At 34.9% G+C, this 17,127-nt stretch overlaps 1 protein-coding gene across 4 annotated transcripts in view; it reads left to right on the forward strand.

Moving 5' to 3' along the window:
* pigg (phosphatidylinositol glycan anchor biosynthesis class G) overlaps positions 1-17,127 on the forward strand; it is a 132,431-nt gene that overhangs the window by 5,712 nt on the left and 109,592 nt on the right. For all 4 annotated transcript variants that reach the window (XM_058797782.1, XM_058797783.1, XM_058797784.1 and 1 more), the window contains exons 3-4: positions 6,193-6,402; positions 7,695-7,883. In XM_058797782.1, coding sequence (XP_058653765.1) covers positions 6,193-6,402; positions 7,695-7,883 — 399 coding nt within the window. The remainder of the gene's footprint in view (positions 1-6,192; positions 6,403-7,694; positions 7,884-17,127) is intronic.

Raw genomic sequence — 17,127 nt, forward strand, 5'->3', positions numbered from 1 at the left:
AAACACACACAACAAAATATAAAAACAAATTCACATTATTAATAAAAATGACTGTATAATAGCTTGTTAATGTTATTAAAATAACACTGTATACACTCTAAATAAGGTACATAAGTGTTCTGCCACATTGACAGCTTTTATACGTTTTTTTTCTTAGTGTTCAGTAGACATTTTTAATGAATTTCAACCAGACAGCATGTTTGTTTCTGTTATCAAAGTCATATTTTCCTGCCCGGTTGGTGTAGGGCAATAGACTATATGGTCTGTACAGTAGAAAAAGCATTACGCCTATGGAGAGTCCCCACAAGGATAGCAAACCAGACGTGTGTGTGTGTGAGAGAGTGAGTGAGAGTGGCCTAGCATCATCTCTGCCCCTGTAAGAACATGAGCCAGACCGCTGGTTGCCGTAGAGACGCTCTTGCCATTGATTTTCAGTCATTGTCGCTGCTGCTGATGTCATAGCGGAGGGTGTGACATCCTGGTGAATGGAGCTGTCAATCAAACGTTTGGGTCACGGTGAGCAGTTCTGCAATCTCTTCTGTAATGAGTTTCAATGACTTTATACTGAAATCAAATGTGACAGAGGGCCAAAATGTACTTATTAAATATCTTCTGAGTACACAAGACCATCATTTCCCAGAATTCTCCCTGAATTCCTCCTCGACTTTGATATATAGATGCTTCATGTTAAAATATTTTGAATTGACTCTACTTGATTCATTTTAAGCATAATAAAAAAAATGTAGCTGTGAAAAATGACACTGTGTTGCTGCTGTGCTGATTTTAGGCAGTTTCATGTAAATACGCAGAATTTTTGCTGAGATATTGCCTCACTTTTTCTTTGACGTCTTCACCAGCTGCTGTGTTGAAGTGTTTCTGGAGAGTAGAGTAATGTTGATTTCCCATAATTCCATTTGGTGCTTTTGTGTCTTAGCAGTTTGAGTAGCATATGAGCCAATTTTCTGAAGACAGAGTTTTTTTTCCTTTTAGCTTTCTCTCTATTTTATTTAATATAAGTTTTTATTGTATTTTTATTTTTAGTAATTTTACTATGTGCTTTTGTTGTTTTTATTAGTTATATTTTTATTTAGCTTTTACTTTTTATTTCCATCTAAGTAATTTTAGTGCTTCAACTTAAGGTTTAATTCAATTCAACATCCCTAATTTTCACTTAAGGTTATTTTTTTTTCTGCTTTTACTTATATTGTATTTTATTTAAGGTGCTGCTTTTTTTTTTTTTTTATAAATAACAACGATTTTTAAATTTATTTTAGTTAGTTAACTATAACAACACTGATTACAACATGTTGAAGAGTCTAATTCAAATCCAATTGAAGATTTGTAGGTGAATTATTCCTTTAATTATTGTATTTGACATGACAATTGAACAAATTTAATAATTAATTTAAAAACTGGAAAAATGACATGTTTAGGTCCTATTTTCCCCAAATTCTCTGTTTTCCATTTTAATTGATCTACATTCCATTTTTCTTAAATTTGAATAAATCAAAATGCATGTCTTACCAGTTGAATTCACTAAAAAATTTAACAATTTATTCAACTTTAGGGCGATTATACACTGTAAAAAGTGATAAGTTGACTTAACTTAGGAAACCCGTTGCCTTAAAATTTTTAAGTAAATGATAATTAAAAAAAATAAGTTAAATGAATTGTCAAGTTCAATTAACTTAAAAAAAAAAAAAAAATTATTTACTTAATTTTAAGGCAACAGGTTTCCTCAATTTTTTTGAGTTAAGTCCACTTATCACTTTTTACAGTGTACGATAATTAATTTTCCGAAATGTTGCGAGTTTTAATTATACTGGATTTAGGATAAGTTTTAAAAACCGTGTTAGTTAAATGAAGGTATAAAACATTAAAAATGTACTTAATATTTTAAAATGTAATCAAATCCCCAAATTCCCAAATTCCATGACATTCCACATTATACTGTAAATTTCATTTTTCTGTCTGGATTCTGTGATTTGTTTTCTGCATTGTGTAAACCCTACGCCTTACACCAGACCAGAAAACACCTTTCAAAATGAGTATTTCCACCAAATGCATCTTAAAAATCCTGCTGGAATCCTGAGTTTGTGTGTGTGTTTGTTTCTGTTTGTCATTTTCCTAAAGATGTAGGTTTTCTTCTGACGGTCGTGCACCTTTAGGTCCTGTTTTTGCAGTTGGACTGAAGATTTGAAAAGGTTTTGTTTCTGTAAATAGAGAAACTTTTCTTACTTTCCTGCACAGATAAGCTTTCGGCTTGCAGGGTTTTAATGCTGCAAAGAAAAATCTTCTTCTGTCCTACTTTTCATGTCTCATATCATCAGGATTGACACATTAAAAGGTGGGATGTATTTCCAAACTGCAACTCGGCCTGTCTGGAAGCGGAATTCGCCAATCACATCACAGAAAGAGTGTTAAACGAAAGAGACCAACTCTGAAAGTTGGAAAAGAAAAATGCAGAAAAGAAGTCTTGTGTCTGTTGTCATGTGAAGCGCGGATGGCCTCAGGGTATTCAGCGAGTGTTTTTAAGCTGCTCTCTTACAGTTGTCGGAAGATGCTGAGATAACGCACCCAGGGCGTGTTGTTAACATCAGATTTAATCAGTTTTGCTGACTACTTCCTGCTGCCCGTGGTGCAGAAGTGATGTACTGTTATTTTTTTGTGCTGATTTGTCTTTAAGAATCATTTGTAGCTCTACTGTTGATTTGAACTATTTTTATCTTCCTGCATCCAAAAAAGAAAGAAAGAAAAAAAAAAGTCTTAAAAGTTTAGCTTTTTCTTTTGTGTTTGCCTTTTGAAACTTTTTTTGCTTGCGTGTCAAAAATGCAAATATTTGAACTTGAGGGGCGGAGTCTGCAGTTTGAACGAATGCAGGACCTGTTTCTATTGGTCTGTTTTCACTGGATTGACAGCTCTTTTTCTGTTGTGTGGGAGAGCGAAAAAGAATCAAAACTCTTTGACATACGTCTGCATTCAAAAACACTTTGAGGGAAAAAAATAAATGGTGTTTTTGTTGGCAAATTTTTTTGGGGATTCACAGTAATAACATAAAAATAACTTATTTTTATAACCGGCTGGACTGTTCGATTTATGTGTGACGGGTGAAAATATAAAATATTAAATTATAATAATCTTGGCCTTTCCTCTCTCCATATGTGAATGTGTTACTAAAGGGGTGATAATAATGCATGATTTATTTATTTATTTTTTGTTGTTGTTGTCTGTATGAACTTCGTTTGAGATCAGTGTGTCTAATATATTTGACACAATATTTGACAAAGTTTGTTATTGGCATTTAAGCTTCAGTGTTTCACCTCTGATAATATGACTGATAATATTCTGCATTTATATTATGCTGTTATGAGTTTAGTGAATGTCTCGCCATTCAAATCAGTCTGCATCCTCAAAACATCAGATTACAGACCTTATCAGAAGCGTTTGATTGTTTGTTGATCTCTGGAATATAAAAAGTGGAGAAAACATTAGATTTAGATTAGTATAAATGGTATATGATTGTTGTGGTATTCTGGGTGATTTTAAATTTATTTATTTTATAAATAAGCTATAAACTTGTGTAGCCTATAAGTTTCACAACTTCTTTAGGCACATAGTTCAGCCGAGTTTATTATGAAATAGTTGAATCATTTAGTATGTTTAAAGGCTCACAAATGAATATTGAGTTTCAAAAAGCGCCCAGCAGTTTCCTGTCTTGTGAGTCTCCATTTAGCAGATGTGCTGCTGCTGATGTAACTGTATGGAGAAACTTTAGGGCTTTTTTCTGGCAGAAATGCTCTTTCCGTTCAGCAGAGCCACTGGCATCCTCTTTGGCTGTGAATGCTTCTAGGAGCTGCAGTTAGCGAGCATACAAATTTAAACCATTCCTGGTGCCAGAATCTCTAATGCGGCATAAAACTACTGCAGAGGGGAGCCAGAATCCTCTAATTGCTCATGTTTCACTACAAATGTGACAAGAGTAAAGCAATTAGCCTGTGATTTCTGAAAAGCTCGGAGTCTGGTATGAAGGAGGTTCTGTGAGATTTGCTGATGGAGCAATGAGAGGAAGGGCCGAACAGCTGCGAGAATCCATGTTGTGATTGAATGTTGAGCCGTATCCTATTTATATTTATATAATCATTAAGGTGTAATGTGTATGCAGTATTTCAAATATTCACAGTATTTTTATGATTATAAATATTTTGTCCATTAGTTTGTTATTGATTTGAGGTTAGGACTGATGTTTTAACAGCGTCTTTGAATTAAACTTTAGTGTGACTTTGAATTCAAATGTTTGAAACTGGTAAATTAAAACAATTTGCTTTGAAACAATCTATATAAAAATAATTTGGTTACTTGCAATTAATGCTTTTTTTTTTTTTTTTTTTTTTTTTTTTGCTGCATCATTCAAAATATTCATTACATTTTTATAGTACAGTAATGCAACTAACAAATATTTTGTACAGTAACAGTAAGATTGTTACATTACTTTCACTTCTGACAATTTAAACTATAATGTTATAAAAGATTGCTATTTCAAATAAATGCTGTTATTTTTACACTTTTTTTTTATTCATTAAAAACATCCTGAAAAAATACTGCGTTGTTTCCACAAAAATATTATTCAGCAATAATAATAATAAATATTTCTTGAGCAGAAAATCAGCATCATGATCAGGATCATGTGACACTGAAGACTGGAGTAATGATGCAGAAAATTCAGCTTTGATCACAGAAATAAGTTATATTTGAAAATATATTCAAATAGAAAATGGTTACTTTAAATTGTAATAATATTTCACAATATTACTATTTTTTTTAAATCAAATAAATGGAGCCTTGGTGAGCAGAAGAGACTTCTTTCAAAACCTTATGGCTATGTCTATATAATGCTGTACATCAAACTATTATATTTTAAACACCTGTTTTAGTACTTGTCTAATAAGACAGAGATGTTTATGAAGACAACTGCGTTTTTTTTCCCCTCTCGTCTCAGCTCTGTGTTAATTGTCTGGGAGAAGCACGTTACGCTAGATGACAGTAATTGTGTTGTGTACACTAACAGACACGCAATCAATACCCTCATTATAATCTACACCGCAAATAGGAGGGGTGGTCTTGTAGTGTGTGTGTGTGTGTGTTGTTTTCATCATTAGATGATGTTGTTCCTGAGAGATGAGGATCTGGGTGAGGGAATTATGTTTGGGTTTTCCAGGAGGGTAAGGGAAAGGTTTCGTGTTGTGTTTTTCTCTGCGTGAGACTACAGAGAGTTTGTAAATTTGTGGTTCTGTTCCCAGAATAGCTAATGATTTATCTGGCCTATTTTAGCGTCTCTGGTCATTTACATTCAGATTCACACTTTTTTTTATAACCAGACTGTGTAAATATGAGACTTTATGAGCCGAGAAATCTTTTAAGCACACCAAAAACTACAGGCTTTTCTTGTCAAAAATGGCTGGGTTTTTTTTTTTTCCCCATGAAGCTGTATTTTTTTTGTGTACTCTGCCTTTTATATCAGCTGTCAAAACTGTAGTAATATCAAATTGTATTGTTTACAAGACATAAATGGAGCAGTTGGAATTTTATAGGGGCTATATTCAGCTCGTTTCTTCCATGAAGTGAATTTCTAATGTTTTAAAGGAATAGTTCACCAAAAAATTAAAATATGCTGAAGATGTATTCGCCCTCAGCCTATTTAAAAAATACAGATGAGTTTGTTTCTTAAATCAGAACAGATTTGGAGAAATGTAGCATTACATCACTTGTTCACCAATGGATCCTCTGCAGTGAATGGGTGCCGTCAGAATGAGAGTCCAAACAGCTGATAAAAACATCACAATAATACACAAGTAATCCACACCACTCCATTCCATCAATTAATGTCTTGTGAAGCAAGAAGCAGATCCATCAAGGCGTATTTAACTTTAAACTGACACTTCTGGCCAAAATACCAGTCCATAATCTGTAATAACACTTCCTCCAAAGAAAAAGTCCCATCTTCTGTTGTCCTCTCACATCAGAATCCACCAACATATTTAATAGATGAGATGACACTGGAGAAAGCAATATTATGTATAGAAGACTCACATTTGCGGGTGAACTTTGCTTTTTTTAAGGCCTCTTTGGACAGTAAAGATATTTTATGCTTTCTTAAACAGCATTATTTGTGTTCTCTCATATGTCCGTCATCAGGCTCTGACCACCGGCAGCATCCCGGGCTTCATTGATGTTGTGATGAACCTGAACTCTCCAGCTCTGCTGGAGGACAATCTCATCTGGCAGGCCAATAGTGCTGGCAAACGGATCATCTTCTACGGCGACGACACTTGGGTTCGACTCTTCCCCAAACTCTTCATGGAGCATGACGGCACTACCTCATTTTTTGTGTCTGACTACACAGAGGTGAGATGATTAATGAACAAGATTGGGAAAGTCATATGAGGGCAAAAGATTTTCCACACAGATTTTGTAACCGGTTCAAGAGGGTTTGAAAGTGACTTCAGTGTGAGCTGTGCTTCGTGCATCTCTACACTTTTGACAACAGACAATAGAAATGTCGCTGAAATTTGTGACTGCACCTTTATGTGAGATCAGAACTAGTTATATTTGTAGCTTGCTTTCAATTAATGCTCTTCCTGAAGTGAGGAGAAAGTTTTGAATTCTTAACCCCATAAAGCCTGACATGTGAAATGCCATTTTTTAATTGAAAAGTTTATTGAAACTAAAATAAATGGATAAATAATCTACAAAGAAAAAGTTTACATTTGTGTGGTGGTGGTGTTTATTTTTATTTTTTCTCTCCGAGTATCATAGTTGATGCATCAGACTTGTATGGCTTATATAGTATTATATACGAATATGGAGCTTGTATGAGGAAAAAACACAACCCAAAATTGAGTAATATATGCAGTTTAGTGCAGATGCTGATATTTATACAGCCAAAAAGTAAGTTGAAATCCTCACAGCTTGTGCACCAATGAGATCTTTATAACGGCATAGCAGACTATTTACATAAAATGCATATAAATATAAAAATAGTGTCTGTTTTTCTCGAGCATGTCACACTTTCTTATAAAATGTTGCAGTTCATAGCATTTTTGCTTTCCACGATGACTCTATATCTCCAATAATACGTCTTAGTGAGATGATATTTAAATGCTTAGTTTTATGATCCAAAGCTCTGAAGTTTCATAACATATAACGCAATGCATGACTGAGAGATGAACAAATAAACATTCCTCAAAAGCCTGACGGTCGTACAGTATTTGATATTCACATTTAAACATGCTTTTTGGATAATCAAGCAAATCTAAGTTGCTTCAGTCAAGTGTTCATCTTGAAATATTACTAAGAAAATAAAAGTCATTCTTATGTTTACTTTATAAAGTTCAGAAAAGATTCCACAGCAAAAAGACACATGTGGCACAAGCTGAAGGAGGACTCTGAACTATCAATCAGATGACAGAAGGCATGTAGTAGATTGTGTTCAACGGGTTTTGATCATTTAGAGGCCTTAGACTGGGTTAAAGTTGCGTTGGTTACTTACAACAATAACATTAATGACAAGGACAGTTTGATTCCTCATGACCCCTTGAAGCTTATTTCATGTTTTTGTTTGCCTGAGTCTTAGTCCTCATTTGTCTCTTTCTTCTCACCCTCTCTCAGATTTTAATATCTTCGTCTCGTTCTGTCAGGTGGACAATAACGTGACCCGTCATCTGGACGGCACTCTGAAGCGAGATGACTGGGATATTCTGATTCTGCATTATCTGGGTCTGGACCACATCGGACACATCAGCGGACCCCACAGCTCTCTGATAGGACCCAAACTCATGGAGATGGACGACGTCATCAAGAAGATACATGCCTCGCTCATATCAAAGGTGTGGTGTTGTTTTACTAGATCTTTGCTCTTGACCTCTTCAGTATCTCAGACCTGTCCTGAAGAAACACTTTATGAAGCAGTCTGGTCCCACGGATCTGCTTGCCATTCATTATAGTGTTTCTCTGAGAACCTTTGATATTTGCTTTCCTTGACCTTCATTTAGTGATATCATATATCAAGTTCTTCTCCTCCACAGTTTTATCTGTAGCCAGTCTTGAAGTGTATAATCTTTTTACTGCCATTTGCCATGTCTGCCATCTTTATTACTATTGCTCATACTGAGGGTTATTTGAACAAACCCCTGACACGAAGTATTAAACTGAAACATTTTTGCTGTAGACATGAATGATTCCTCAAATCGAGTGCTTTTAGTTTACTAGGTGATCAGATGCACAGTTTTCACCTGCTGCACGATTAAACCGGTGAAAATATCCCACAGACATGCATTGAATATCATAGGAGACCAAAATATTGTTGGTTAAGGGTGCATTCTTTTTACTTGAGCCTAGCAACCACATAGTAACACCCTAGCAACTGCACAGAACAGCCTGGATTTATGACATCTTCTGCAGGAGCAGCAACACAATTTTTTCCAGCCTGTCAGAGTGAGGCTCATTTTTCTCTCTTTTTTCCTGAAAAGTCTCCTCTCACTGTATTTTTAAGGACTAAGCAGTTCTGCTACATTCTGACCCAAATACAGATCTATTCCCAGCGGACCGTTTGCCTGGTTTCTTCCACGGTTATTATAGTAAACGAAAACTGAAAAACATTTTTGTTAATTGACATACTTATTCACCTAAAGCTGAAATATAATATTTTATAAATAATATATATATATAATTTTTATTTTATTTTTTTTTTTTTTTTAGATTAACAGTGATGTTTCATGCTGGATTATACTGTAGGAATGAGGCAAACAGTGGGGCGTTCACATTATCAATCTTATAGTTGCCATGGAAGCATTTATATGAGAACTTAAAAACTTTCCAGACACATCAGTTACTCTCATTTCTGTCATAAAAGTTCAATAATCAGGCGTAAAGCATCATTGTGACAACGGTGAATATAAGAATGCATAATTTTGTCGAAGACATCTTCTGTATCTCTCTTCAGGAAGTTAACTTTCTGTCAGCGACTCCGCTCTCGGTAATTACGTAATTATGTAATTATGCACATTGCGCTATTTCACTGTGACATTGGCCCTGACTGATTTGCTGTCTGATTTGCAGAATTAGCGTTAGCCTGCTCATGCAGCCCACAGCATCCGTTTGGCAGAACGTTCTGTTGCTCTTAAAGTCATTTTTTTGACGTTGCACTGCATCCAAACAAATGAAACGTTTAAATGTTTTAAATGTAACTACACTGCTCTGCATCATATCTACTGAATGAAATTCAATTCTTGTTTCTTACTCATTTTGCGTTGCTGATTCCAAAAATAGTGTCTCTTTTGCTCGAGCATGTCACACTTTCTTACAAAATGATAAAAAGATGAGGCCCTTTGAAGATTGTAAGTTAAATTACACATTTTGAATACTTCTTTTAAGGGCCTAAAATTACAACTCAAATTAAATTTGCCTGCAGAATGTTTCTCTGCAGTTTTCCACCAAAATAAAAGCTCTAGCTCTATAATAAGCTCCATAAAAGCTCTACTTTACAGTTCAATAATATTATCATGATAATTCTTTGTTTTAGTTTCCCCTTTATATTCTGCCTGTTTTTAATAAAATAATTCACATACTGTACAGTTGGTAAATTTTCTCAAGTCACTGGCAGGTATGGCAAAATTTTAGTTTTAGGCCCTGCTTCTATTTGTCATTTAAACCAAAAATTATGTTTTTGTATTTTATAAGTACATTAAAGTTGATACATATATAATTTGATTTGCATATTTTTTTTGCGTAAATAATGTATTTTTTAATATATTTTTGGTAACACAGATGCTGTGCTACCGTCTCCCAAATAATTTAGTAATTTAGTAAATTTAGTAACTTCTAAAATGGGCAACCTCCTATATCCAGTGCTTCACACTGACACACTGATTCGTGCATTTAATATGAATTACATTTGCTGCAACCTGCAAATGTTTTCACAAACACTAATTTTCTTTTTTTGCATGGGAATTTCAATGAAATCGAGGAACGCTGCACTATCAATAATGTCTCTAACAGAAATACATCCACTTTTTTTCCGTCACGGGGCCTAAACACGCCTCTTGATTGGTGACATCTGTATAACCAGCTGCGTCCTACTTTAGCACCCCGCAGGCCTGCTGCCCATTATAATATCTGCATGCAAAATCTGTTCCCTCTGCAGGTGAGAGAGTTTAACTCCCTACAGGACCAGAGGAACACCGGAGCTCCCTGCAGTATGACACATCCAACACTCATTAATCATCAGCCCTTTATGAGAGATCTTATAGGAGCCGTTAATGTAGGTTATTCAGAGCGTTGCCTTAAGTAACGATGAATTTTAGGACATGATAAAATGGTGCGTCAGTTAACATCTAGAGCAAGAATGCATAAGAACTATCTGAGTTTTTAAAGGGGTTGTATCAAGAAGAAAAATCTCACAACCCTGAGATAAAAAAGCTCAATGTACTATGATAACAGTTAAATAAAAACTTTCTCAACAAAAAGAGAATTTATCGAAATTTAGTAATAGTAACAATGATGGTAAGTTGGTAAATAATTCAGTCATAATAAATTATAGACTTTCTGTTTAACATATGTTACAGTACATATATTATTTAATATTATAATATTTATTTTAAAAAAATATATTGGTGTCTTCAAGCAGTTTTTTAGTATCATTAATATATTATTATAGATTTTTTCATGCATATTTTGAATAATATTTCATTTTTTTTTTTGTTCAAGTTTCAGTATGAAAACTCTCTCTCTCTATTCTTTTTTTATATGATTTTAATTAATTAACAATAGTAACCCTGTTTTCATGTCCATTTCTCTCAGCATTGTTTATTAGTGAAAATAAAATGTACTTTCTTTAATTTTATTTTGAACAAAAAATAATATAAAACAATATATACAAATACAATAAATGAGTTGCAACATGAAAAACCATATATAAGATGTTGTAAACAAGAATTACAATATGTCCAAAAGGAGTGGAATGAAGCAAATGCTTATTATATTATATATATTTATTATTATTATTATTATTTAGTGCTGTCAAATGATTAATCGCGATTAAGCACATCCAAAATAAAAGTTTTGTTTACATAATATATGTGTGCAATGTGAATATTTATTATGTATATATAAATGCACACACATGCATGTATATATTTAAGAAAAATAAGTTATGTTTATATTTTAAATATATTTATATATAATATAAATTATATGAATATAAATATATACATGTAAATATTTTTGAAATATATACTGTATGCGTGTGTGTTTATATATACATAATAAATGTACACAGTACACACACACACACATTATGTAAACAAAAAACTTTATTTTGGATGCTGCCATTATTATTATTATTATTATTATTATTAATTATATTTTGTAAAAACTCCTGTGTTTCAGTACAAGTGTGAGCAATGTAGCCGTCTTGGGTGATTTGGGTAGATTTGTATTGTCCACTTCTTATATGAAAAGATGTATCATGTATTGGATAAAACTAGTGTCTATGTCTAATCATCGTAATAAAAAAGTATGATATGATCATAAATTAGTGCTATTGATTTCATATCCAGGGTCCATTTCTCTTACTAACTTTAAAAGAAGTTCTTTTTAAGACTCAACTATTTGTTCTCGTTATCTAGGTTACCTGATAGTGATCTGTGCCTTTGCTTTACACCTGAGGATGATTTAAAAGTCTGTTTCCATGGTTTCGAACTGCACTTCCTGTTTGCTGCCATACCAACATTGGAGCTTATTGGGCTGGCATATGAATTTTCAAGGTTCCCCTGTAAGACGACAGAAACATTCAGAGGTGCTTTTGAATAATGTTGTCTAGTTCGTTTCAGAAGCTCGACTACAGCGTGAAATTATGTCTGGGATTACTGTTTCCTGCTATCAGGTTTTCTTGCCTTAAAACCTGAGTTTCTGTACCCTAGTTCAATAGGAAATTGATTTCTCCCTGATATCCATTTGAATTATGCTCCATGTGGGATTATTTGTATGTGACGGAGGGAAGAGAAGGAGCTCCAGGAAGTGAACGTGTGAGATGAATTTGGTGTCAGATTTTGAGGGATTCCCCTGGAGGGCCGTATCGAGTCGGATGTTTTGTGCTGCTGACAGATGCCGTTATACTAGAGATGATTTATAGGATAGAGCACAAAATCAATTGTTTTTTATAAGATTTAGTGTTTGCAGACCAATCAGTCCAAACCGTTTGGATTTCGGTTTATAGTTTAATGCAAGGCTCAACACTAATGATGTCCGGGTGATTCAGGGCCAATATGAGAGTGTTTCAGGCCTGAGAGTGTAATGTTTGTTGTGTTTTATACAATGGTAAAGTTAAATATTTGGGCGTCTGTGTTGTACTGAATATTGCTCACCATGTTTCACCAGGTGAAGTCATTTACTGTTGCTGATTGATAGATGAGGTTTTGTTGAATTTTCAAGAATATTTTTGGTAGTAATTTTTATATTGTTATATTCAAGATGAAAACTTACTGGACTCAAGCAATTTATGTTTACTTGATTATCCATATACAATTTTTTAGAAGAATCATGTTCAAATGTGAGTATCAGATATGATCGTCAGATGTCTATTTGTTCATCTTTCAATCATCATTGTATTGCATTGCATTATATATTTTTAAACTACAGAGCTTTAATCATAAAAACTAAGCATTTAAATCTTATCTTACTAAAAAATATATTATTGCCAGATATGGTGACAACTGATATTTATATCATTTTATGTAAACAGTCTGCTATGCTGTTATAAAGATCACACTTATTTACATTACAAGCTGTTAATTTTATCAGACTTTCTGGCTTTATAAATATCAGCATTTGCATGAAATTGAATATTTTTGCTCAATTTGTGCCTCTGAATGAAACGGGTGTTTTCTGCTCCATTTTCTCACTGTCATAGTATGTGAGACAGAAAACACACACACACACACACATACATATGAAGAGTTCATTTGCAAAAACAGATAACTCTGTTTTTAACAATTTTCAAAAATCAAGTTTTTTCATTGTGCTTTCCAATTAATTTCAAACAAACTGCAGTTGGGTTATTTTGATTAGGGACAAAATTACAAAAAAATACTAACTAACTAAAACAAAAACATGATAGCATAATAAAAAACATAATTTTTGAAAATTAAATCGGAATTATCTGTTTTTGCAAATAAATTCTTCATATCTATCTATCTATATACAGGTGCATCTCAATAAATTAGAATGTCGTGGAAAAGTTAATTTATTTCAGTAATTCAACTCAAATTGTGAAACTCGTGTATTAAATAAATTCAATGCACACAGACTGAAGTAGTTTAAGTCAAGTCACCTTTATTTATATAGCGCTTTTAACAATACAGATTGTCAAAGCACTTAACAGTATCAAATTGGAGGATAGAGTGTCAGTAATGTATAATGATAAGATTAAATACTCAGTTTTCAGTTAAAGGCATTTCATTATTGAATTCAGAGATGTCATTATCTAGCTCAGTTTAGTTTAAATAGTATCTGTGCAATCAAATCGGTGATAATCGCTAGAAATTAAGTGTCCCCAACTGAGCAAGCCAGGCGCCAGAGGCAAGGAACCAAAACTCCCTCTGTGACAGAATGGAGAAAAAAACCTTGGGAGAAACCAGGCTCAGTCGGGGGGCCAGTTCTCCTCTGGCCAGACGAAACCCGCAGTTCAGAAGTTTATATTTCTATTTTTTATTTTGTTGCAATTTCTAACAATAATAGTATTATTTAGTTAGGTATTTTATTATATTTTTAGTTATTTTGTTATATTTTTAGTTTTATTGTATTTTAATCGAGGTCTTCACTGGGGATATGTCTCTGGGGCTCATCTGGGTGTCCTGGGCTCCGCTGACGATCAGGGCTGTAGACATCATCTCTTGGTGCTGATCCACCATCTGATCGGATACGGACTGAGAAACAGAATAGGAAAGAAACAGACAAATATTAGCGTAGATGCCATTCAACTTACGATGTAACGAGTACATTGTGTGTTATGGGGAGTGTTCCCGGTTCCGGTTGATCTAATTAATGCAGCCTAACAATCCTTTAACGGATTTGAATAATAGAAGCGTATTAGTGTGTTATGTGTAAGCCAGGTTAAAGAGATGGGTCTTTAATCTAGATTTAAACTGACAGAGTGTGTCTGCCTCCCGAACAGTGTTAGGTAGATTGTTCCAGAGTTTGGGTGCTAAATAGGAAAAGGATCTGCCGCCCGCAGTCGATTTTGATATTCTAGGTATTATCAAACGGGCAGAGTTTTGAGAACGCAGTGGACGTGGAGGACTATAGTGTGATAAGAGCTCGCTCAAGTACTGAGGAGCTAAGCCATTCAGGGCTTTATAAGTAATTAACAAGATTTTAAAATCTATCCGATGTTTGATAGGGAGCCAGTGCAGTGTTGACAGAACTGGGCTAATATGGTCATATTTCCTGGTTCTAGTAATGACTCTAGCTGCTGCATTTTGGACCAACTGTAGTTTGTTGATCAAGCGTGCAGAACAACCACCCAATAAAGCATTACAATAGTCTAACCTTGAGGTCATAAACGCATGAATTAACATTTCTGCATTTGACGTTGAGAGCATGGGTCGCAATTTAGATGTTTTTAAAACACAGTTTTACAGATGCTAGAAACATGGCTTTCAAATGAAAGATTGCTATCAAACAGCACACCTAGGTTCCTGACTGATGAAGAAGAATTGACAGAGCAGCCATCAAGTGTTAGATAATGTTCTAGGTTATTACATGTGGGGTTTTTAGGTCCGATAATGAACACCTCCCTTTTTTCAGAATTTAGCAGTAAAAAAATTACTCGTCATCCAGTTTTTCATATCGACTATGCATTCCGTTAGTTTCTCAATTTGGTGTGTTTCACCGGGCCGCGAAGAAATATAGAGCTGAGTATCATCAGCATAATAGTGAAAGCTCACACCATGTCTCCTGATAATATCTTCCAAGGGTAACATGTAAAGCGTGAAAAGTAACGGCCCTAGTACTGAGCCTTGAGGTACTCCATACTGCACTTGTGATCGATATGATACTTCTTCATTCACTGCTATGAACTGATGGCGGTCAGATAAGTACGATTTGAACCATGCTAAGGCACTTCCACTAATGCCAACAATGTTTTCTAGTCTATTCAAAAGAATGTTGTGGTCGATAGTGTTGAACGCAGTGCTAAGATCCAGTAGAACTAATAAAGAGATACAACCACGATCAGATGATAGAAGCAGGTCATTTGTAACTCTGAGAGCAGTCTCAGTACTATGATACGATCTAAATCCTGACTGGAGTTCCTCACAGATATCATTTTTCTCTAAGAAGGAATATAATTGTGAGGATAAGTCTTTGGTTCTTTTAATTGTGATGATTTTGGCTCACATTTAACAAAAACCCACCAATTCACTATCTCAACAAATTAGAATACTTCATAAGACCAATAAAAAAAATAAAAAACATTTTTAGTGAATTGTTGGCCTTCTGAAAAGTGTTCATTTACTGTAAATGTACTCAGTACTTGGTAGGGGCTCCTTTTGCTTTAATTACTGCCTCAATTCGGCGTGACATGGAGGTGATCAGTTTGTGGCACTGCTGAGGTGGTATGGAAGCCCAGGATTCTTTGACAGTGGCCTTCAGCTCATGTGTGTCAGGGGTGTATTCCCAAAAGCAGGTTATGTGACATACCTGGGTATGTTTGAGGATAAGTGAGCGGATAACCTCAGCTTTCGGTTCCAAAATCGGAGGTTACTTTCAGGGTATGTAAGTAACCATAGCAACTTGCTCTCTGAAGATAACTTGCTCCAGAGCAGGTTATGTTCCAGGGTTAGCTCACTTCAGCGCTATCAGAGCATGTATGATCTACTGACCAGCCTTCAGTGGGCATGACATAGTGCACAATATTATATATTATTACAATACAGTTATGCATATAGCCTACTATATACACTGAACAAAATTATAAACGCAACACTTTTGTTTTTGCCCCCATTTTTTTATGAGCTGAACTCAAAAGATCCAAGACTTTTTCTATGTACACAAAAGGCCTATTTCTCTCAAATATTGTTCACAAATCTGTCTAAATCTGTGTTAGTGAGCACTTCTCCTTTGCCGAGATAATCCATCCACCTCATAGGTGTGGCATATTAAGATGCTGATTAGACAGCATGATTATTGCACAGGTGTGCCTTAGGTTGGCTACAATAAAAGGCCACTCTAAAATGTGCAGTTTTATCACACAGCACAATGCCACAGATGTCACCCATTGAGCATGTTTGGGATGCTCTGGATCGGCGTATATGACCGCGTGTTCCAGTTCCTGCCAATATCCAGCAACTTCGCACAGCCATTGAAGAGGAGTGGCCCAACATTCCACAGTCCACAATCAACAACCTGATCAACTCTATGCGAAGGAGATGTGTTGCACTGCGTGAGGCAAATGGTGGTCACACCAGATACTGACTGGTTTTCGGACCCCACCAATACAGTAAAAGTGCACATTTTAGAGTGGCCTTTTATTGTGGCCAGCCTAAGGCACACCTGTGCATATTTCTATAATAAAAATACATATCTGATATGACTTGATGTATATAATTAGCATCAAACAAACAATATAATTCTTATTCTCAAAGATTTAAGATTAAATGGAATGATTAAAAATGATTGCAAAACCATCAATTAGGTGGCGATATGCACTAAGCATAAGGCCTACATGACCTTTGAACAGAAGAAGAAGAAAGAAGCAGTGTGGCATGCTTATTCTTACTGTCCGTTTCCATAGTGACTCGTCGATTCGTCACTCTGTTAAGAATGTCGAGTCTCAACCAGGAACAAACTCCGAGTTGAATGAACTTACTCCCGGACGCATTTTTGGAACCACATACCTTGAGTAAGCAAGGTTTGTGGTTAATCACCCAAAAGTTCAGGGTTTATCTGACGGTAAGTTAACCATGCATTCTGGAATACACCCCTGGTGTCTCTCATCTTCCTCTTGACAATACCCCATAGATTCTCTATGGGGTTCAGGTCTGGTGAGTTTGCTAGCCAATCAAGCACACCAGC

Source organism: Onychostoma macrolepis, chromosome 14 (genome assembly GCF_012432095.1).
Source record: "Onychostoma macrolepis isolate SWU-2019 chromosome 14, ASM1243209v1, whole genome shotgun sequence".
NCBI lineage: Eukaryota > Metazoa > Chordata > Actinopteri > Cypriniformes > Cyprinidae > Onychostoma > Onychostoma macrolepis.